This window comes from Dasypus novemcinctus, chromosome 2 (assembly GCF_030445035.2).
Source record: "Dasypus novemcinctus isolate mDasNov1 chromosome 2, mDasNov1.1.hap2, whole genome shotgun sequence".
In the NCBI taxonomy this organism is placed as follows: domain Eukaryota; kingdom Metazoa; phylum Chordata; class Mammalia; order Cingulata; family Dasypodidae; genus Dasypus; species Dasypus novemcinctus.
Genome location: NC_080674.1, coordinates 116,483,538 through 116,507,736, shown reverse-complemented (window position 1 = coordinate 116,507,736; position 24,199 = coordinate 116,483,538). Strand labels below are relative to the sequence as shown.

At 37.5% G+C, this 24,199-nt stretch overlaps 1 protein-coding gene across 3 annotated transcripts in view; it reads right to left on the bottom strand.

Annotated features, from left to right (window-relative positions):
• Positions 1-24,199, bottom strand: part of CAMK4 (calcium/calmodulin dependent protein kinase IV) — a 270,090-nt gene that overhangs the window by 49,385 nt on the left and 196,506 nt on the right. For all 3 annotated transcript variants that reach the window (XM_058277043.1, XM_058277046.1, XM_058277033.2), the window contains 2 exons: positions 2,808-2,898; positions 836-910 (listed from right to left, as the gene is read on the bottom strand). In XM_058277043.1, the coding sequence (XP_058133026.1) occupies positions 836-910; positions 2,808-2,898 (166 nt within the window). The remainder of the gene's footprint in view (positions 1-835; positions 911-2,807; positions 2,899-24,199) is intronic.

Here is a 24,199-nt window from a genome sequence, read left to right as displayed (position 1 = left end):
ATTTTAGACATAAGGATGGCTAATCTTATGACTAATGACTTAAAATTTTCACTGTTTCCTTTGTAACTCTGATTAGGATTTTAATTGATTTGTGGTATATTCAATAGTCACAAAAATTCCCAGATAAGTTTTGCAAACTTGATTGGCTTTTAGATAGTTGCCAGATTAATTTAGCCATCAAGAAGAAAAAGGGCAAGTTTCATGCCAGTGGGATCAAAAGCTTTTCTTCTATCTCTGGACTGTGGACTGTACTGGGGTGCTTTTAGTTCTTTGTGGGAGACTAGGAAACAGGATGCAAAGACCTCAGCACAATCCATCTCCAGGGTCTGGGAAAAACTCTGGACAGGAACCCTCAGCCCCATCCCCAGAATCACTTGTTTTAGTGGGGCTAGTCCAGAGCCATCGATGAGAACTAAATACTACCCCGTTCTTGCTGCTGAGTGTATTAATAAAACACATCCTCCTCACACACCCTCCAAGGAAAAGCAAATACAGAAAGAGACAACAAAGGGCTCAGAGCTTTGATTCCAACTACAAAATCAGTCCTTTCCGTACCCTTTTACCCAGTGAGTGCCTTTCAACTCGGAGTGATCTAAGAGTAACGATGGCCCCAAAGGCTGGAACAGGAGACCCTGTTTTTTCCTCCCTGGCCCCCTTCACCCCTTGCTGTTCTAATGGGGTGCCCTAAAACTGATGTCATGTTCCCTTTCATGCAGAACAACACCAAATATTAAGCGATATAAATAGAGACATTAGGGATTAAAATCAATTCAGGTTATTAAATCAAAGTAGATTGATAATAACAATCAAAGTAAAATAGTGTTAAAGAGCATACCACAGTAACCTGGGGTTCCACACACTGTCTTCATGAGCACTTGATGTTCCACAATTTTTGAGAGTCCAAAATCAGCTAAAAACAGGAAAAAAATTAAAGCAATTCTTTCCTCAGCTTTTGTAAGAAGATAGAATGCTTGTTATTTTTTAAAAATTGTTTTATTATTTGTGTGTATGTTTGTTTTGTATTTGATGGTGGGGTAGGGGTGGGTGGAGACAAGTGACTGGGGAGAGGAAACAAAAAAAAATTAAATCTTGCTTTACATTGGAGAAAAAAATTGATGCCCAAATACATTTTTGCTCTTCTCTATATTTCCCACCTTTTAGTCAATAAGCTATTCTTTTCTTGAAGTAACAGTAGTAATAGTTATATTTTATCTAATGCTATTAATTCCAAAATATTTATGTAACAATAATTCTAAAGGATACTATAGAAATGGTATCATTCAGAACCTTCAGTACATTGTGAGAAAACAATATAAAAAATTATGCTTTCATAAATGTCAAGGAAATAAAGAGAAGCATCAAAAAGCTTATTCTGCTCTAGTGTATTTGACAGATAATTTTTTTTTCTCAAAGATCCTTTTTATTTATATTCCTCAGAATCTTACCTAGGAAAAATGTCAGAAGTTGCTACTCTTATGAGCTCTTTGTTGGGTCGTGTCTCACTCAGGAAACATCAGAAAACCCTCCAAGGCCATTCTTGGAGAGGCAGGTGCAGAATGGATGCCATTTTAAACTTCAAAGGTAAACCCCCATTTCCACAGAAGTGCCCGCTCCCTATCAGTGAAATCAGCAGGAAGCCCTTCAGAAAGAAAGGCTTTACTGCCTAAATTAGCATCTAGCTATCCATTTAAAGACCTTTCTTTAAGGATAAAATCTTTGAAAGTGATGTCAAAGGAAATGGAGCCTCCCTGTTCTCCAGTCCTTGCAGGCATGATTATAAGAACAAGCAGACTGCTCAGCAGGACTTTCAGTAGTTTTCTTTCACTTCCTGCATTCATAAAGCACATTATGTTGTCTGAGCTCTTCCATGATATGTACAACTTAATCTTCAAAGGGGTTAACATGTGTAAATGCAGTGAACTCGTTATAAAGGACAGCACAAGAGGAGAAATGTGTTTGAGAGGATTTAACACAAAGTGCCCAAAGGGGAATTCATCGAAAATAAATTTTATTTCTGTTTTTGTAAATGAAGACTTGCTTTGGAAGGGATCTGGAAAGTAACATTCAATGTAATTTTCCTAAAACGCCGATTTAAGTCTCTTTGGGTAGATCAGAATTCCCCAATGTTCACCTCTGGAGCAGCAGTTCTTCAAAATGCTTATGGGGTCGGGGGGTGGAAATAGGGTTTCAAGGGTCCAATAAAGTTTGGGAAAGCTTCATACTACACTAAATCTGGGAAGTACTCCAGAAATAAACATTGCTTTTAACTTAAATGTTGACATTTCTTAAACTTATTTGACCCACTGTAGTACCTCCACAAAAAGAAAACTGGACTCATACATCCAGAGGAGATGTGTATCTCAATTTATCTCTGTTCTTATAAACAGATGACTCAGCTTCACTATGTATTGAGGCATTTTGTGTCAAAGTTCCTGATTATCTAAAATTAGACTCCGGCTAATTTGTATAATGAAAGTTAATAACCAAAAATGAGATTTGGTTATCTGCGATTTTCTTCTGTATAAACCTATCTACAAAAATACAAAATCATCTCTGGAGACCTCCTTCCACTTCCCAGAGCCATGATTCCTTGTGTGCTCAGTCATGTAGCACTAACTTTTAGCCACTACTCTCCCAATTAGTATTCCAAGACAGAACACAAACTTCCAAAACAATTTTACAGGTGCCAAGTAGTCAAGGAATGGATGGAAGCAAAACTGGATGAAGCAATATTTTTAAATCCCACAGAAAAATTTCTTCTGCTGCTCTGGGAAAAGAGGTCAGAGGACATTAGGAAATGTTCTCACCGATTTTGAGTGGTGCATCTGGGGCTGGAGTTGCATAGAGAAGATTCTCTGGTTTAAGATCACGATGGACAATCCCATTTTCATGTAGATACTAAATAGGAGAAATAATAAGGTAACATTTGTGTAATTATATTTATGGTTCCAACACCTATATTTAATCTGTTGATGATTATAATGATCTTTATTAAGTAGGTCCTCAATGACTCACATATATTATGATTTAAAAATAAACACCATAAAGGAAAATATGTTTCAAACAATACATCATTAAAGAATAGATTATAATCAGTTACCTAGAGGTGAAATGTAATTTAAGTTGAACAAAACCAGTTCCCAGAAATGAAATTTTTATGCTTCAGGGAATAATTGTTGCAGTTCTCTTTATGCATATCACCTGAACAGTGGGAATCAGCTAATTTTTATTATAGTAAAATCAAGGTACCGTGTATTTAAATTTGTCTGGTTTATTATCTGAAAAGCATAATTTTACTATGACCTTAGAATCTCAAAACCATAGGCTAAGACTTCATAATTATTGTTTGAAAAGACATTTAGATGTGAATAGTTATTTAGAAACACTTTTCTTAATATGATAAATATACCTTGAGGATGATGATTGCTCTTCTGAAAATTAGTAAACCCAACTATCACTATAGATATAGAGGGTTGTATGTGAGATGAATCTTAAAGGTCATCTCTTAACAACCCCACTAATTTTACTGTATTTTCAATTATTTTGTGAAGTTATGCTTAATCATACACGTAATATATTCTTATTGTTAATAATAAAGCCCTACCTGGCCCCTCTTATCCCAGTCCCAAACCCTTCTCCAAAGAAAGGTAATTACATACCACTTTGACATGACAGGAATTTTTTTTTTCTATGCATTTACAACATGAATATATGGACAAAGAGAGATATCTGGTTTTCTCCATTTTCTTATATAAATTTATCATTCATATAAATTTTTCTTTGTTTTTTTTTCCCACTTAAAAATGTCTTTGAATCCTTTTCCATATATCACTTCAGCTTATTCTTTCTAATTCTTGCATCCATTTTGAAGAATGTATAATAATTTATTTTGCTTTTCCTTTTTTTGGTGGACATTTAAGTTGCTTTCAATCTTTTAAAATTACAAATAACACAGTAATAAACATTCTTGCATTTTCATATTTGGTCATTTCTGCTGGTATTTCTTTAGGACAGGTACAAAGAAGGAGATCTGGTACAGTCACAACTTTCACTCACTACAAGTGTTATGTGTAAGTATTTTCTCAATATCATACCAAATCTGTATTTTAATTTTTCAACTTTTACTGTGTAAAGACTGCTTCTTAAGTTTGGTTTAATTTGTCTTCCTCTTGTTCCTATGCTAGTGGTCTATCAGTTTATGAATTGCCTTTTCATATCTTTTGCCCATTTTTTCTGTTGCAATAAGAGAAAAAGTTGCCAGTGTTAGGTACTTTTCTCTCCTACTTCATGGGGGAGGTGAGGGAGTCTTTCTTTCTACTCAGGCTGAGTAAGGGGAGAGAAGATGGTTTCAAGATCACAATTTGTAGAACTTGATATGTGTCACTTTGATATTTGAGGACACAGAGACTGATACCTGGCTTGCTCATGAAAAATTGTAAGGTGAGGGGCTGGTTGGAGCAGCTGGGTGAGGAAAGAGGGCCTCACTGAGATTCGCTGCCTTCAGATGATACCTGAACAAAGGCACACTTTCCTGGTGGGATTTTACAATGTAGACTCTGTATAAGGGAAACAGGCCTGAGTCTCCACGAAGAGGCCCCTGTATGGGAATGTTTCCTGCCAAAGGTGATGCCGACCCCAGCATCACAAGAAGCAGAAACTGAAGGTGGTCACAGCAGGCAGCTGAGGTGGCATCAGCTCCCTAGAGGAAGTAGGGGGAGAGAGCTGCTCTGCGATGGAACCACAAACTCTGTAGAAACCATAACCGTGTTCCATAAGGAAAAGAACCATAGGCCTTTTTAACCTGTCAGACTCAGAGAGCACCAATGTCAGAAAGCAACCAGCCAGTTAAGACCTTTCCTCACCCTCCATCCCTGCTGCTGCATCCCCACTGCCCTCATATCCAACCATGGAAGGGCCACAAGCTACATTGAGCTGGTTGGAAAAGAGCAATAAAGAGAGAAGAAATGAACAAGTATCTCCCCTTTCCTCCCATATTCACAAACTATAGGTGATGTTGGGAGAAGGGAGAATTTTAAAATTGGATGAAAACCTAAGAGTTTGGTCTTTTCCTTATCTGAGTGATTGGAAAATCTATGGGAATGGCCTAAACTTTTATTCATGAAGTGAAAGAAGGGATTCACAGAGTGAATTTGCCAGGATGGCATAAGAAAAAATAAATTAGATTTTGCCCATGTCTTATCAAGCCTAGCTTACTCATCACACATAGATAAAAACACCTTACATATTTTAAGCCCCTGCTATATTCCGAGCACTGTTGTAAATGCCTTGTACCTATTAACTCATTTAATTTTTTTATAAGTTGCATCTACACATTTATTGATATAATTGGTGTATCATATCACGACAAACTTAAAAGCAAAACAATGAAATGCCAAAGGTCATGATCTTGACTTTAAAAAAGGTATATAGGGGTAATTTGCTCTAAATTGCTCGGTAGAAAAAGATGATCAAAAAGTCGTGTATACTCATTTACACTTTGGGGGAATTTAAATGTATTTGATTGCCAAAATGGCAGGAGACTCTGCTTGCTTAAATCCACTGATTCCCTTTAATTGACTTTGTTTTTAACCATGACATTATCTCAAATGAAGAAGGAAAATGTGAAGTATCATCTTTTATCTACCCCTCAAGAAGATACAATCACTAGGAGTAGCAATACTCTCTTTTAGAGTATCAGTTCTCAAGCTTTCTTGTCTCAGGAACTTTTGATGCTCAAAACAATTACTGAGGATATCAAAGAGCTTTTGCTTGTGTGCATTTTATCTAACATTATTTACTGTATTAATAATTACAATTGAGAAATAAAAAATACTTATTAATTCATTTAAAAATAAAACAACAAGGAGAAGGGCAGGATGGTGGCCGAGTAAGGAGCTCCTATAGTCAGCTTGTCCTATAGGGCAGATAGTAATCACCCAGAGCTACCTAAAGCACCTGTTTTGGTGCTCCAGGGGACCAGAAGAGCATCCTGCAACATCCTGGAAAGAATGGAAGGAGGAAACTGCCCATCTGCAGAGAAGATTCATGAGTAGAGAACTCCATGCCACTGAGGCCAGTGCCCACGTCCCAAACATCCTCAGGAGCTAGTCCATGGCTGGAGTTGGAAGCTCTATTTCCACAAAACAGGGGAGGAAATTATGGTTCAGCTGCTGATTAGTAAATTCAGCTGGCTAAAGTATAACCCTAAGAACAGCTAAAGTTTAAACCTGCCCAAGTCAGAAAGAGGCTGTAGCTACCATTCTAACTCTGCCCCTGGAATGAAGGGAAACAAGGATGATTAAAAATCACAGTGTTGGTGGGGACTTGCTTCTTTTCACCCAAAGGGATTGCAGCTCTGGCCTGAATCCCAGCCCCACCTCTGACAGGAAAGAAGCTGGAGGGACCTGCACCAGCCGCTCCAATGGCAAACCACACCACAGAGGCCAGTGTCCATCTTCCACTGGTGGCACAAGCCGCCTCAGGAGCTATTCTGTGGCTGGAGTTGGAAGCTCCATTTCCCATAAACAGGGGAGGAAGAGGTGGTTGATCACCAATTTCAGCTACTGATTAGTAAACTCAGTTGGCCAAAGTATAACCCCAAGAACAGCTAAATTTTGGACCTGTCCAAGTCAGAAAGAGACCAGTAGTGGCCATTTTAACTCTACTCCCAGTATGAGGGGAAGCTGGACTGACTGAAAATCACAGGGCAGGTAGGGACTGGTTTCTTTCCACCAAGATCGGATTGCAGCTGTAGCCAAGGCTCCAGACCCACCTCTGGCAGGGAAGAAGTTAGTGGGACCTCCACCAGCCTCTCCGGGTAACTGCAGGTACTTTCTGCCAGCAGGGATGGAATAGTTAGACACCTGAGGCTCCATCCCTGTCCCCAAGTAGGATAGGGCCTTCTTCAGCCTTTCTGGGCAACCTGGGCCAGTAGCAACCTATGGATCCACCCCATCCGCAATAGGAAAAGAAGGGCCTGGTGTTTCCATAGCCTTTCCAGGTAATAGAAGGCACTTTTGGCCTGCATGGACTGGCTTTTGGGCACCTGTGGATCCACCCCCACTACCCAGTAGGATGGGAGGGGGCTTGGGTTTCCTCAACCTCTCTGAGCAACAATAGGAATTTTCAGCCGGCACAGACTGGACTGTTAGATGCCTGTGGCTCCACACCCACCCCCTAATAGGATAGGAGGGGTCTGGTGTCTCCACAGTCTCTCCAGGCAACAGTAGACATTGCCAGCCTACAGACACTGAACTGTTGAACGTCAGTGGTTCCATTCCCATGCCCTAAAGGGCAGAAGGGACATATTCCCTCAGCCTTTCAGGATAACTTCTGGTATATTCAACCCATACAGATTAGACTGTTGAGCATTCCAGAAGGTCCATCTCCACTCCTGTCAGGGAGGGGTGCCAGTGCTACATCAGTCTACCTGGGAAACTGTGGTTATTTTAGGCCCACACAGCACAGATTGCTACCCACACGTGCAGCTCCATCCCTGCCCCAGGTAGGGAAGGAAGGAGTATGAACCTTTATCAGTCTTTCCGGACAACTACAGACATTTATGTCCTGCACAACTTGGATTATACACATGGCTATGGCTCTGTCCCTACCCCTGGTAGAGGAGAAAAGTGAGAGAAGCTTCATCAATTCCTGGGGCAACACAATCAGCTTCAGGCTTCACAGTTTGTAGCATCAACTACATCCTCATCTCCTACCGCACAACCAGAAAGGGAGAAAAGTCAAGAAAATCCTAAACTAAAGACAGAAACTATATCCAGAATAAATGTATCTAGCAAACCAGATGCAAAGACACCAACAAAAAATTACAATCCATACCAAGAAACAGGAAATTATGGAGTTGTCAAAGGAACAAGATAAGCCTCAAGATGACATAAAGGAATTGAGACAGTTAATCATAGATGTTCAAACAAATCTCCTTAATAAATTCAATGAGATGGCTAAAGAGATTAAGGATATTAAGAAGACACTGGGTTAGCACAAAGAAGAATTTGAAAGCATACATAGAAAAATAGCAGATCTTATGGGAATGAAAGTTACGATAAATGAAGTTAAAAATATACTGGAGGCATATAACAGTAGATTTGAGGAGGCAGAAGAAAAAAATGGTGAGCTTGAAAACATGGCCTCCAAAAGCAAACACACAAAAGTACAGATGAAGAAAAGAATGGAAAAAACAGAACAGGGTCTCAGGGAACTAAATGAAAGCAAGAGACATGCAAACATGTATGTCATGGATGTCCCAGAAGGAGAAGAGAAGGGGAAAAGGGCAGGAGGAATACTTGAAGAAATAATGATAGAAAATTTCCCAACCCTATTGAAGGGCATTTCTATCTATGTTTAAGAAGCACAATGTACTTCCATCCAAATAAATCTGAATAGATCGACTTCAAGACACATACTAATCAGAAAGTCAAATGCCAAAGACAGAGAATTCTGAGAGCACCAAGAGAAAATCTATGCATATCATATAATGGATTTCCAATAAAATTAAGTGCTGATTTCTTTTCAGAAACCATGGAGGCAAGAAGGCAGGGGTATGATATATTTAAGATACTGCAAGAGAAAAACTGCCAACCAAGAATCATATATCTGGCAAGACTGTCTTTCAAAAATGAGGATGACTTTAGACTATTCACAGATAAAAAGAAACAGAGAGTTTATAATGAAGGGGCCAGCATTGCAGGAAATCCTAAAGGGAATGGTGTTACAGCTTGAAAAGACAGGAGAGAGAGGTTTGGAAGAAAGTCTAGAAATAAAGATCGTATCAGTAACAGTAACTTTTAGTTACTGTTACTTTTAGGGTCAAAAAATTGGTGAAAATAAAATATGACAGATAAAACCCAAAGGTCAAAATGGGTGAAATAAGAACTGTCTTTACGGTAATGACATTGAATGTTAATGGATTAAATTCCCCAATCAAAAGACATGGACTGGTGGAATAGATAAGAAAATATGAGCCATCTATATGCTGTCTGCAAGAGACTCACCTTAGATCTAAGAATACCGGTAGATTGAAAGTGAAAGATTGGAATATGATATTCCACACATGTAGTAACCAAAAAAAAAAAAAAAAAAAAAAAAAGCTGGAGTAGCCATACTTATATCAGATGAAATAGATTTTTAAAAGGAAAACTATTATTAGAGAAAAGGAAGGACATTATGTGTTAATAAAAGGGGCAATTCACCAGGAAGAAATAACAATAAAAAATGTATATGCACCTAACCAAGATGCTCCAAGATATCTGAGGCAAACACTGGCTAAACTGAAGGTAGAAATAGATGTCCTTACAATAATAGTTGTAGACTGTTCTGCCCCAGGTGGGTGGGTTTGACAACCCTGTCAAAAATCACTTGACCATAGATGTGAGGGACTGTTTCTGAACCATCAGTTCAGTCACATTGACCTACATGTCTATCTTTGTGTCAGTACCAGGCTGTTTTTATCACTGTAGCTAGTGTTGGATAGAATATCTGGGCAAAGGATCAATAAAGAAACAGAGAGCTTGAATAATATGACAGATGGACTAAACCTAAGAGACATATACATTGCACCCCAGAACTGCAGGATATACATTCTTTTCAAGTGCTCATGGATCTTTCTCCAGGATAGACCATATGCTGGGTCACAAAGCAGAGCTCAATAAATTCCACAAGATCACAATTATACAAAGTACTTTCTCTGATCATAATGGAATTAAGTTAGAAATCAATAAGAGACAGAAAAAGAGAATTCACAAATACATGGAGATTAAACAACACATTCTTAAATAATCAGTGGGCCAAAGAATAAATTTTGGGAGAAATCAATAAATATCTTGAGACAAATGTAAATGAGAACACAACATATCAGAACATATGTGCTGTAGCAAAGGTAGTGCTGAGCCCTCAATGCTTACATTTAAAAAGAGGAGCTAAAATCAATTACCTAACTACACAGCTAGAGGAACTATAAAAAGAAGAGCAAACTAATTCCAAAGCAAGTAGAAAGAATGATAAACAAAAATCAGAGCAGAGATAAATGAAATTGAGAACAAAAAAAAAATGAGACAATTAACAAAATAAAAAATTGGTTCTTTGAGAAGATTAGATTAGCTAGACTGACAGAGAAAAAAAGAGAGAAGATGCTAATTAATGAAATAAAAAATGAAAACGGGGACCTTACTACTGATCCCACAGAAATAAAGAGATCATAAGAGGATATTATGAACAACTGTATGCCAAAAAACTAGACAATGTAGATGAAATGGAAAAATTCCTAAGAATGTACAAACAACCTACATTGACCCTAGAAGAAATAGAAGACCACAACAAGCCAATCACAAGTAAAGAGATTGAAACAGTCATCAAACAACTCTGCAAAATGAAAAGCCCAGGACTAGATGGTTTCACAGGTGAGTTTTACCAAGCATTCAAGAAGATTTAATACTAGTCTTACTCAAGCTCTTCCAAAAAATTGAACATGAAAGAACTACCAAACTTATTCTATGAATCCAATATCAACCTAATATTGAAGCCTGATTAAGATATTGCAAAAAAAGACAAAACACATTAAAAGAATTATTCATCATGATCAAGTGGATTTTATACCAGCCATGCAAGAGTGATTCAACACAAGAAAATTAAGTAGTATAAGAAACCACATTAATAAATTAAAGAAGAAAAATCACACGATCTTATCAATTGATGCAGAAAGGCATTTGACAAAATATAGCATTCTTTCTCGATAAAAATATTACAAAAGATAGAAATTGAAGGAAACTTTCTTGACATGATAAAGGTCCTATATGAAAAACCCACAGCTAACATTGTACTCAATGGTGATAAAGACCAAAAGCTTTCCCATTGAGATCAGGAACAAGACAAGGATGCCCCTGTCACCAAATTGTTCAATATTGTGCTAGAGGTTCTAGCTAGAGCAATCAGGGAAGAAAATGAAATAAAAGGCATCCAAATTGGAAAGGAAGAAGTAAAACTTTTGCTATTTGCAGATGGTATCATCCTATACCTTGAAAGTTCTGAAAAATCTACAACAAAGCTGCTAGAGCTAATAAATAATTTCAGTAGAGCGTCAGGATACAAGATCAAGATTAATACACGAAAATCAGTGGTGTTTCTATACAATCGTAAGGCATAATGCGAGAAGGAAGTCAGGAAAAAAAATACCATTTGCAATAGCAACGAAAAGAATCAAATATTCATGAATGAACTTAACCAAAGATGTAAAGCACTTGTATCCAGAGAACTACCATGCATTGTTATAAGAAATTTTAAAAGACCTATATAATTGGAAGAACATTCCATGCTCATGGATAGGAAGACTAAATATCATTAAGATGTCAATTCTGCCCAAATTGATATACAGATTCAATGCAATCCCAACAAATTCCATCAAAAATTTTTAAACAAATGGAAAACACAATTATCAAATTTATTTGGAAAATTGGAGGGCTTTCACTTCCTGACTAAATCATATTAACTAACTTCAGTGGTAAAAACAGCATGGTACTGGCATAAAGATAGACACACAGACCAATGAAACCAAATTGATGGTTCCGAAACAGACCCTCACATCTACGATCAAGTGAATTTTGACAAGGCTGTCAAACCCACTCAACTAGGGCAGAACAGTGTATTCAACAAATGGTGCTGGGAGACCTGGACATCCATAGCCCCCCCCCCCAAAAAAAAGGAAGAGCACCCCTATCTCACACCTTGTATAAAAATTAACTCAAAATGGGTCAAAAACCCTAAATATGAAAGCATGAACCATAAAGTTCCTTGAAGAAAATGTAGGAAATATCTTCAAGACCTGGTGGTAGGTGGTGAATTCTTAAACCTTATTCCGAAAGTACAAGCAATGAAAAGAAAACATGGATAAATGGGGCCTCCTCAAACTTAAACACTTTCGTGATTCAAAGGACTTCATCAAAAAGGTGAAAAGGCAGCCCACTCAATGGGAGAAAATATTTGGGAACCACTGTCTGTTAAGGGTTTGAATTCATTCTCTATAAAGAGATCATACAACTAAACAATAAAAGAGCAAGCAATCCAAATAAAAAATGGGCAATACATGTAAATAGACATTTCTACAAAGAGGAAATACAAATGGTCTAAAAACACTTGAAAAATGTGGCATATCACTAGTTATTAGGGAAATGCAAATCAAAGCATCAATGAGATATCATTTCACGTGTTATAAAATGGCCATTATTTAAAAACTGAAATAATAAGTGCTGGAGAGGATGTGGAGAAACAGGAACACTCCTTCACTGATGGTGGGATTGTAAAATGGTGTAGCCTTTGTGGAAGACAGTTTGGCAGTTCCTAAAGAAGCTAAATATAGAACTTCCATATGATCCATCAATTCCTCTACTGGGAATATATCCAGAAGAACTAAAAATTGTGACTCGAAGAGACATCTGCACACTGATGCTCATAGCAGTATTATTCAAAATTGCCAAAAGATGGAAACAACCCAAGTGTCCATCAAACAACAAATGGATAAACAAAATGTGGTATATACATATGTTGGAATACTGTGCTGTAATAAGAGGAAATGAAATTGGGACACATATGATAATATGGATGAATCTTGAAGACATTATGTTAAGTGAGGCAATCCAGATACAAAAGGACAAATATTGCAGTTTCATTTATAAGAAATAAATACAAAGATAAACTTAGATTACAGGAGATTAGGAAATAAGAGGAGAAGTTTTGGTGCTTAATGTATGTAGAAGTTTTAATTAACTTGACTTGTAAAAGTGTACAAATGGATAGAGTTGATGGTAACACATTATAGTGAGTAGCAGCTGGTTTATAAATGATACTGGGGTTGAAAAGGGTAGTCTAGGGATGTAAATGTCAATTGAAAGAAAGCTAGAGAATGATCCAGGGACTGAATGGCACAGTGAACCCAGAGGTGGATGAGAATTGTGGTTGATGGTACAGATGCAAAAGTATCCTTCTGTGAGCTAAAGCAGATGTATGTCATTAATGCAGGGTGGTGGGAATGTGGAGAAGCAAGGGAAAAATGAGATTGGCGTGACCTATGGAACTGCGGTTAGTAGGAGTGCTATAATGCTCTTGCATCAATGCCAAAGATATACTGTGTTGATAATGGGGGGGGGGTAGGGAAAAAATGTTCTAAGTGTACACTATGGACCATCGTTGATGGTAATAGTCTGATGATATTATCTCACAATCTGTAACAAATATTCCCTCTATGGTATGGCATGTTAGTGAAGGGGTTTTGTATGGGAATTCTACACATCTGCATGATAGTTTTGTAAGTTGACAACCTCTGTAATAAAAATATATTTAAAAAAATAATAGGGTGGGTTAGGGGAAACATACACCAAATGTAAGATATAAACTATAGTTATTAATAATATTTTCACGATGCTCTTGCATAGTCTGTAACAAATGTTTCACAACAACGCAAGTTGTTGGTAGAGGGGTGATGTATGGGATCCCTGCATGATGTTATGCATCTTTATTTTCTAAGTTCACAACTTTTACTATTGTTTATGTATGTTTGTGTATGAATGATATACTTCAATAAAAAATTTAAGAAAATGAAACAACAAACTTCTTACATGTTAACTAAATTTTTAAATAAAAATAACAATTTTTTTCCAAAACAAAAACATATTTAGTGAGAAGAGTGCTATTGTTTTTATAATTTGTAGCTCTTTAATTTCTGACTTAATACAAGTCATCTTAATTCTCATATCTGTGTCTGCACTCAGTCTGTTGTAAAATCACACATCATGTAGACTCTTGAAAATCCCACAGTGCTCTCATAAGTAAGGGAAATGTCTTTGAATCATTCTGAAATGGTTTTGATCTCACAGCCCTTTTGGAAAGGTCTCAGAGGCCCCACAGGGATCCCTATATTATACTTTGAAAACTGCTGTCTTAGAGCATCTGAAGGTTTAAAAAGAGCAATTTAAGGGCTGAATAATTTTTAAATGACAGACACATTTATAATATCTAGTTCTAATCTCATCTCATCATTTTAAGATCACTGCAGGTAGAGAAGGGAAGAAGAAAAAGAAATTAAGGAGAAAAAATTGTTCTTTAAAATTGTGTGGTCATGGGAAAACATGTAAAGATGTTTTATAATATAGTATCAATTAAGACAGAAGAACTGATAAAGAAATACCTAATTGAGAAGACGGATACCCTACCAAGATATTGTTGATCTTAACTACAAATTATTTAAATCATGGTATTCAACATATATAGACAAAAGGACTAGAAAACGTAAGAAACATAGTGAATGAATACTCTCAAATAAAACAAGTATTAATCGTAATTACAGTAAACCAAAGATAAACAAGGAAATAGATTAAAAACCTAAAAAAGAATTTGGGAGATGTCTCATGTCTTGCATATGAGTCTAACAAATTAATGAAGAAAGATGTAATAAATCTGACAACAGTTGTAGCACTGTTTAAGGGGCATTATTAATTAATAATGGATATAATGAGTAATAGTAAATTAAAAAATAAATTAGAAGAGCAAATATCCAGGTGTGCATAAATTTAAGTAAAATTTTAAGGAATTGAAAGGAGAAGGAGGAGGAGAGAGAGGGGATGAGAATGACAAGTAGGAGGAAGAGGAAGAGGCCCGGAAACACAATGAATTTATCAGCTAAATTTTTTTTAAGTGTGTGATCTAAAAAAAAAGACATAAACTGATAAGTATAATCTTATCTGTAGAGTCATCAAGACAGGAAACAAAATACATTTCTAAGGATTTTGTAATAAATTTAATGTTTCTGTGTCAAGGGCATTTCTTTGCCGAGTTCTGTCAACAGTTTGCCTTCAGTTTTGATCAAGGGCCAGTATAGGAAACATGCATATTAAGGGTTTTTGACATTGTTTTTGAAGCAGTTACTGAAGAAAAACTTCATGGGAGTTGCTTTGGGGCAAAACATCACAAATATATTATTTATTAGCTGTGTGATCTTAAGCAAGTTGTCTAAATCAGAAACTGAGGTATTTTCTCATCTGTAATGCCCACTTTGCAGGGTGTACTGAAAATTAGAAACGAGGCATGTATCAGATATTCCACTGCATAAATGTTAGCTATTAGGATTTTATCATTGTTCATCCATGTCTCTTGTAAAATAAATTTGCATTTAAAAATCCTTTGAGATTCAGAAAACTTCCTTTCCTGAAGCTATTATATCCTTTGATCAGAAGACTTGCTTTATCATTCATATTTTCCCCTATTGTTTTGGTTGCCAAAAAGCTCAACGAAAAAGAGGTTTCAATTACAATAAGTAGCCTATTTTGGGTATATTTATTTGTCCCTTAATCTCTCTGCTTCTTATTTCCTTTTCCCACTTCAATAGCTTTATTTTATATGCATTTTCCATTTAACTTGCCACAAGAAGATGTAATATAAATTATAAATATATAGACAGAATGAGTCAGACAGACCACTTTCTAATGCTGCCCTTTTATTTTATATGTTTTCAACTTCCTTCATTCATGGCCCCTTTAGATTGTGTGAGCCCTGCTCAGGAGCTCAAAGTCAAATAAGACATTGCTACTGCTCTTGATGCCAAAAGCTTGGAAAGATACTGATGGTTTTAAGCAGAGGAAATAATGGGATTAGATCTGCACCTTTAAAGAATCACTCCTGTAGCAGTGGAAAATATGGACTGGAGGGGAGCAAGATTGGAGGCTGTGAAACTGGCAGTTAAGTTAGTTTTGAGAGTAATTAAGAGAGAAAAAGTGTGTGGGGGAAGAGAGCAAGTAGGATAAAGAAGAGAGAATACATGAGCCACTAAGGAGGGAAAACCTACACAAGGCCTTCGATTAGATGTGCCAGGTAAGGGAGATGGAGAAGTAGGATAATCCCAGGTTCTGACTTGGTCAGTTGTATGATGTCACTTGTTAGGTTTGGAAATAAAGATAAAGAAGGAGCATATTTAGGTTAAATAATGAGTTTAAAGTTGGAAATGCTGTGTTTGATACATCTGTGAGATATTCAGATGGAATGTAAAGTAGAAAGTCATATGAAATCCAGAGCTGCAGAGGTTTGGGCAGGTGATAGAGATTTGGGGCATGTTAGAATAAGTGGTACCACAATTCCCGGCTTTGGATGAATTCACCTTAGATACACAGGAGAAGCAGAGACCCCTAAGCAGGTAAAAGACAAGGAGCCTGGGGAGGAGAAAGAAGAGAACAGAGAAGTAAGAAAAATCAGGCAGCTGGCAACAAAGAGCCATGGGAGATGAGAGTCCCAAGGAGGGACCAGTTAGCATGGTCATTGGCACCCAGGTCAAGCGAAATGTCCGAAAGTGTGTGTTGGGTTTGGTGAGGACAGAAATGGATTACATTGGGTGGAAAATGGAATGAGATGAGAGAAAACAAATTTCAAGAAGATTGACCAACTAGAAGAGTAAACAGAATGGAAACACAATGGTCTGAGAAAGAATGGTGGTGGTGGTGGTCTTTTTCTTGCTTCTTTTTGACAATGGTAGCACCTAGTTTAAAGCATATTTATATGATGAAAGAGAAGAAAGAGGGAATAGAGAGGAAGAGGTGAAAGAAGGTAGGAGGGACAGGGCAATGCTGGAGGAGGCAGGAGGGCATGGCATAGGGTCCAAAGCTCATGGCGGGGGAGTGGGATGGTGAGCCTTGAAGCATCCTTGTCTAGCTGCTCTCTCTGCCTGGAATGCCTTTCCAGTCCTCTTCACCTGGCCAGGCTTCCTCCTCCTCACATCTCAACTATAATGCCACTGCCTCAGGGAGACTGACCTATGTGCATCCTCTCATTCATGCCTCCTGTCTTTCTTAATGGCAGGCGTATGCTTTGCAGGATTTATGTTCAAGATGTCTCCCTCACTAGACTGAAAACTCCATGAAGACAAGCGTATTTTTTACCTAGTTCCCCAGATATCTAGTTTGTGCCCTGTTGCTGGCACTAAGTATGCACTCAATAACTATTTTTGAATGAATTTATACATTAATAACTCAGTTTTCCTGTAGACATCTATGTTATTCTACTTTTTAGTCCGTAAATAACTGACTAGTCAGTTGGTAGTCAAAGAATGGTGACAATTAACCTCTTTTATTCACTTGCCATTATTAATTTGTAATAGAAGTTAATTGCCAAATAGAAAATCTTGTGCTTACATTGTGGCCATTTATTTTCCCAGCAACATCATTCTGAGAAATTTAGCTGAAATGTCTTAGCATCTGTGCACTCACTAAACACATAATGTGCCTACTTAGTCTTCACCAAGGTGCTCACTGGGTATTAGGCAAATGAAATTTACATTGTCACTTTGAGAAAAGCCTAAACCAGTAAGAACATATTAACTGATGGAGTGAAAATGACATTTTGAATAATGACCTAATTAGTTTTTGTTCTTCTCTTCTAGCATTAGGTTGTTCTAGCATACAGTTGAATTAATGTCTTCACATCCTTTGAAGTTGATCTAAATATCCAACACAACATATGTCTCAGAGGAGTTTGGAGGAAGGCTGCTGGAAATTCATCTCTTAATTTTCTCTTCCTACCCCTTCATGTCTGAAACATTCATAAATGGTGCTTGTCCATGTAATAAAATAGAATTGCTACAGCTCAGTGACTAAAAACTCAGGTGGGCAAAGGAGCTGTGATTTGACCAACAATAACATATTATTGAACAGGGGCAGACTCAAAGACCTCCACTGGTGTGGTGGTTAGGCTATCATGTCACCTCGGCCAGGTAATTGTGCCCAGTGGTTTGGTCAAGCAAGCAAGGGCATTTATGGGCTTTGGTCGCCATTGACGTTACTGCAGTGGTAAATCATAGATAGCTGGTTATAGTATATCAATCAGGGAGATTGCCATCAGCAAGAATGACGTTTAACCCAATCAGTTGAATGCCTTAAAAGGGAAAGTGATTCCAGCATAGAGAGAGAATTTCCCAGCTAATCTTTGGACAGCCAACATCTCCCAAAACTCCTCAAGAACCTTCATTGGACTTTCATTGCCTGCCTGCAGACCTGGACTTGTGCATCCCCATGGCTGCGTGAGAGATTCTTATATAATCACATACTATTGACAGATATCCCTTGTTGATCCTCTTTCCCTAGAGAATCCTGACAATATAATTGGTAAGTGAAGGTGCTCCATTGGGCCCCTGTGGTGAGCTTGACCAGGCTGAACCTGCTGCTGACCCTACAGCTAAGGTTCACAGGTTTGCATTTTTGCTTTAGAATTGGGTGTGGCCTAGAAGAGTCAGGATAAAGCAAAACTTGGTTGGTTAATGATTTCTGGGATAGCAAAATGTTATAAGAAAGGGAGCAGGATGCTAGTAGAGAGGATAAATATGAAATGCCCACTAGGTAGGGAAACTGGGGTGTCAGGTTGTGGAGTAGTTGATGGGAGAAGATATCATGAAGAACTTGTTTCTGGTCCTGGTACGAGGGAAGTCACAGGGCTACTTTCAAGAGATGAAGAGCTTGGAATTCATTTTCCTGTCTATTTGTACAAGTACATGTCATAAAACTCCATCAGATACTGGTTTCTAGGAATGGTCTATAAAGCACTAGGTAGAAAATATCACTATATCTCCACAATTTTCCTAGGATTCAACTCAAAAACTAAAACAGTCATTCAATTAACACCCAAATAAAACACCTATCTTTGCTTTTGATTACAACCTTTATTAAGTGAATAATTATAATTTTAAATTAGGCATTATGCAAAAATTAGTGGCCAAATCTATGTGTCCTGATTTAAACTGTTAAGTTTCATGCTGACGACATGCAAATAGATAAGGAAAACTGAAGTAATGTACAAGTTCTCAGCAAATTAATCACTAACCTTTATTTGTGTGTAAGATCAGAGCAAGTGCATTTTGTGAGGTAACTATCCAAAAGGATGCTGAGAATGTGTAGAGAAGATAATCATGTGATTATTTTATACTCTGATTATGAATGTATATGGCCAAGTTTCAGAGATGAGCTTTTAGGGGTGGAGGCTCTCCAGTCAAATGATTTGTCCAATCAAATGAAGGTGATAGTCAGGAAATAATAACTAGTGCAGGAAAAGGTACAAAAACAGTATGGAGTTTCAGAGAAAAAAGGAGCAAGCACATTTTTGTGATGAGAAAAAAAGAGATCATATTGGAGACCAAGAGAAACAAGGGGAGTGCCTGAATTTGTATACTCAGGTCAAGCAGGGTCTGTGGACTGTGAGTTTTACCTCAGAAACAGACTGAATTCTCCTCACTCTTCAGAGAAACTGATGTGGTAGAAGAATTAGAATAGATGGAGAAATCATTCCACCCTCAGGCAAAGAGATGAGGTTCTCCATGAGGACAAGGACACTGAACATATTACAAAAGATGACTGTGATTTAGTCTAACATATGCTTTATGCATTAAGAGCACATATTGGTGCATATTAGGAAAAGAAAGTAGTTTTGGGGTGCAAGTGAAATATAAAGCAAATATGACAAAGTGAAAATGTGTACATTTTTCTTAGGAAACATTTACATCCATAGGTGTATAAATGGTTCTAAATTAAATATGCATTAAAACAGACAAAAATACAAGGAAAAAGAATAAACTTAGTTTCCGTTTTTTTTTTGTTTTTTGTTTTTTTTAATGCAGTCACTGAAAGCTCAAATTCTCTTTTAAAGAAGCACAGATAATACTCCTGCTCTGAATTCAGGGGGTGTCTAGACATGTAATTAAACTCTCTCTATGGTCCTAACAAAAACTGTGTCATTGTGTAATAAAAGCTACAGCACAGTAATTTAGTTTAATTACCACTATGCTGTGTTCGATGGGCTGTGTGTGGTTAATTGAGAATGTCTCAGGAGTTGGTAGGAGGAAGTCTGAATCTCTTTAAAAATCTAACAGGACAAAGAAGAACCAGTCATTTAAAAAAAAGAAAACAGTATTCTGACTACAGTATTCCTATCGGAAAGAAAAAATAAATAAATTGCATGAATTTGCTCTTCTCTACTCAGAAAATTTAGAATCCATATGCATACATTTAGGTAAGAACTTCAAAGGCAATATTCTGATTTTGTGTCATAGCTGCTTTGGATTATTTGTTGTTACCTTGTCTTGGTCCCTGACCTCTACTCTGATACCTTCAGAACTGTCAACAGCATATGTCAGAAAATCAGAAGGTGACTACTATCTCCCATGCCTAGATTAATAGGCCTACTTAGGATTGTCTGGCTGTGGAATCCGTGGTAAGCCTTAATCTGTAAATTATCCCAGACCTGGAGGAACCCATTTCAGGCAAAGCAGCCAAGTTCTGCTGTCTCTTAGACATTCTTATATATTTCAGAGACATCCTGGATGCCTCCTACTCCCTTACCAGCCTTGGCCAGTCATAATTCCATCTCCAAAATGCATCTCATATCTAATTCCTCTTTTCATTTACGTTGTCATTACATGGTGCTGTCCTTGTTTTCTATGGGCACTATTACACTTGTCTCTTAACCACCCTGTATGTCCATTACCTAGGTCATCTTTCCAAATCACAAATTCACAGGTGCCACTCTCCTGGTTTAAAACACACACACACCAAAAACAAGTCACCCATAAGAGCTCCTCAATCGCTAAAGTTAAAGTATAATATTCTCAGTATGAAAATTTAAGGCCCTTCAAAATGTGCCCCTAATTTGGGGCTCCAGTGTCATCCTGGGCCAATTCTTACCATGTGCCAGTCTCACAGCTTTACTTCCTAAATCATGCCATAGATATTCCACTTGGTTTCTTTTATGTGGCAGATTATATTTTTCAAAGATGCTTGTAACAATATACTACCCATCCTACACTCTCTTCCAGAATCTTGCCATATCCCCATGCAGAAGTGGAGTCTAATTCTCCTCTCCATGAATATAGGTAGGCCTGTGACTTGTTGGTGACCAGTAGAATGCAGTGGATGTGATACTATATGACTTCTATGGTTAGATCATAAAAGGCAATTCAGCCTCCACATTATTCACTAAATATTCATTTTAGATCCCTGAGCTGCCACGTTGAAGACTGACTATCCCAAGGCTGACATGCTGTAAGGAAACCAAGGCAAAGTGGAGGAGCCAAATGCACTGTTTCAGTCTGACAGACGTCATTAACTACCAGTAATGTGAGTGAAGACACGTCTAGATGATTCCTGGCCCCAACCAACAAGCCCCTAAATTGTTGAGTCTTTCCAGCAGAAGGGCAAGACAATACAGAGCAGAGAAAAGCTTTCCCTACTGTGTGCTGTTTGAAGTCCTGACCTATGACCATAATAAAATGTTTTTTTTAAACTGCTAGATTTGGGGATAGTTTGTTAATGCAACAACTCTCACTAGAATACTTCATAACCCAGCTTAAATACTACATGCCTGTAAAATCTTCCTCTAGTCCCCCCAGCAAAATGAATCACACCATTTTCTCTTCCCTCATAGCATTTTCTTCATATCCTTAGCATAATATTCTGATACTATCACAGTTAATTGTGTGCTTGTTTATCAAAGAAACATAAATTCCTTGAGAGCAGGGATTGTCTTATTTACCTTTGCACCAATAAACTATAGGCACAGTCCTGTATATAGTATTTGGTATATGCTCATAAAACTGATACCTGAAAGAGCAAATGAAGGAATGATTAGGATTTTGGACTAAATGAGTTTCTTCAGTATACACCAATAAATAGACACAAAATCCCAAGGACCAGCTAGAGCTAACTCTTGGTAATAGCACATATTGGCACTTAATAAATGTTCATTAAATGAACAAAATGAGGGGACTATCTGTGTAGGGACCAGATCAGCTCCTAACATCTTTGGATCAGAACAGGTGTCCTATGTCCATCCCAAGTCATATTGCTTATTCCTACGTTCAAGAAACTTAGCAGATTCAACTCATCCTGCTCTTTGTTTAAGGCAATGTCAATATCCACCCTTGGTCAGCAGGCTAGGAAGTGAAATACAATCAGTTTGACTGATTGATCAGTTTCATTTTGCAGTACATAAATTACTCTTTCAACTTGTGGATGTATGTGAAGGTCTGTATTTTACCTTCATTTTTGAAAGTTATCTTCACTAGATTTAGCACTTCAGGTTGCTGAGTCTTAATTTCTTTCAGTACTTTGAAGATGTTATTCCACCATCTTCTCACTTACATTGTTTCTGATAAGAAATCTGCTGTCATTCTTAACTTTGTTCCTCTGATGTAATGTGTCTTTTTTCTCTGACTGCTTACATGATTTTCTCTTTATCATTGGTTTAAAGCTAATTGATTATTTTGTGTTTTGATGTACCTTGATGTAGTTCCTTTTCGTTTTGTTTGGGGTTTGTTAAGATTCTTGGATGCATGGCTTTACAAGTTTCATGAAATTTGGAAAATTTTGGATATTATCTCTTAAAATATAATTCTATCTCCCACTATCATTTACAGATTCCAATTATGATATATTTAGCTGTTTGAAACTGTCCAACAGTTTACTGATGTTCTGGTCAGTGTTTCCTATCCCTTTTCTTTCTGTGTTTTATTTTCGTTAGATTTTTTTTTTTTTTAAAGAAGCTTTAGATTACACAAATGTTACATCAAAAATATAGGGAATTTCCATATACCCCACCCCACACCTTTCCCCATTAACAACATCTTTCATTAATGTGGTACATTTGTTACAATTGATGAACAAATATTGAAGCGTTATTACTAACAGTGGTCTATAGTATACATTATGGTTTCACTTTGCGCTGCACAATTATATAGGTTTTGACAAAATGTATAATGGCCTGTATTTGCTATTGCAAATCATGCAGAACAATTCCAATGTCCCAAAAATGCCCCATGTTACACCTATTCTTCCCTCTTCTTTCCTTCTGAACCTCTGGTGACTACTGCCTTTATATCAATGTTAAAAGTTCATCCATTACCAGAATATCAATAAGTCTGCTTTAGTCCATAGTTGCATTCCTCCCTTATGTTTGCTCATTCCTCAATCTTGAGGATTTGGGGATGGTGATGCCCACTCTGCTTCCAGATGAGAGGAGGCTTAGATTCCATGGGTCAGATGGATGGAACTGTCTTGCTTGCAATTGTAGGTACTCACTATTTTTGGGGATAGGCATAGTCCATGATCATCCTTTTGTTAGTTGTCCTGGGCAAGGCTGATGAACTGGAGAGTAGGTGTTGGCTGCAACTCTGCTAAGATTCAGATCTCTACTGGTTTATGAATAACTGGAAGATTTAAGTCTCTGGGGCACATATTTAATAGGTATAGTTCTAATTATAGATTCAAACAAAAGAGGCATAAGAACCATGTGTAGGAAAATTATAAATGACTCTAGCTCTGATACATTGGGGGGGGGGCTTCATTTGGGTAATTTTTAATGCTATGTCTTTAAAGTTAATATTCTTTTCTTTTCTTTTACTGAAGTGCCTGATCAACTTTTCATACTATAGAGTGTACTTTTTTCATCTAAGATATTGTAATTTTCATCTCTGGATGCTTGATTTCACTCTTTTTATTTTATTTTATTTTTTATATTGATTACCTATTTTTTGTCTTTATTCATTTTTTTAATATTACATTAAAAAAATATGAGGTTCCCATATACACCCCACCCCCTCACCCCACTACTCCCCCCATAGCAACATTCTTCTCCATCATCATGAGACATTCATTGCATTTGGTGAATACATCTCTGAGCATCGCTACACCTCATGGTCAATGGTCCACGTCATAGCCCACACTCTCCCACGTTCCATCCAGTGAGCCATAGGAGGACCTACAATGTCCAGTAATTGTCCCTGCAGCACCAACCAGGATAACTCCAAATCCCAAAAATGCCTCCACATCTCATCTCTTCCTCCCATTCCCCACACCCAGCAGCCACCATGGCCATTTTCTTCAATTACTAATCACAATAGTTCATGAATAGAATATCAGTAAGTCCACTCTAATCCATATTCTATTCCTCCATCCTGTGGACCTTGGGTTGGTCGTGTCCATTCCACATCTATGTCAAGAGTGGGCTTAGATTCCACATGGATGCTGGATGCAATCCTCCTGCTTTCAGTTGTAGGCGCTCTTGGCTCTCTGGTGTGGTGGTTGACATTCTTCAACTGCATGTTAGCTGAGTGGGGTAAGTCCAATAAACCAGAGGGTAGGAGCTGAAGTCTGTTGAGGCTCAGGGCCTGGCTATC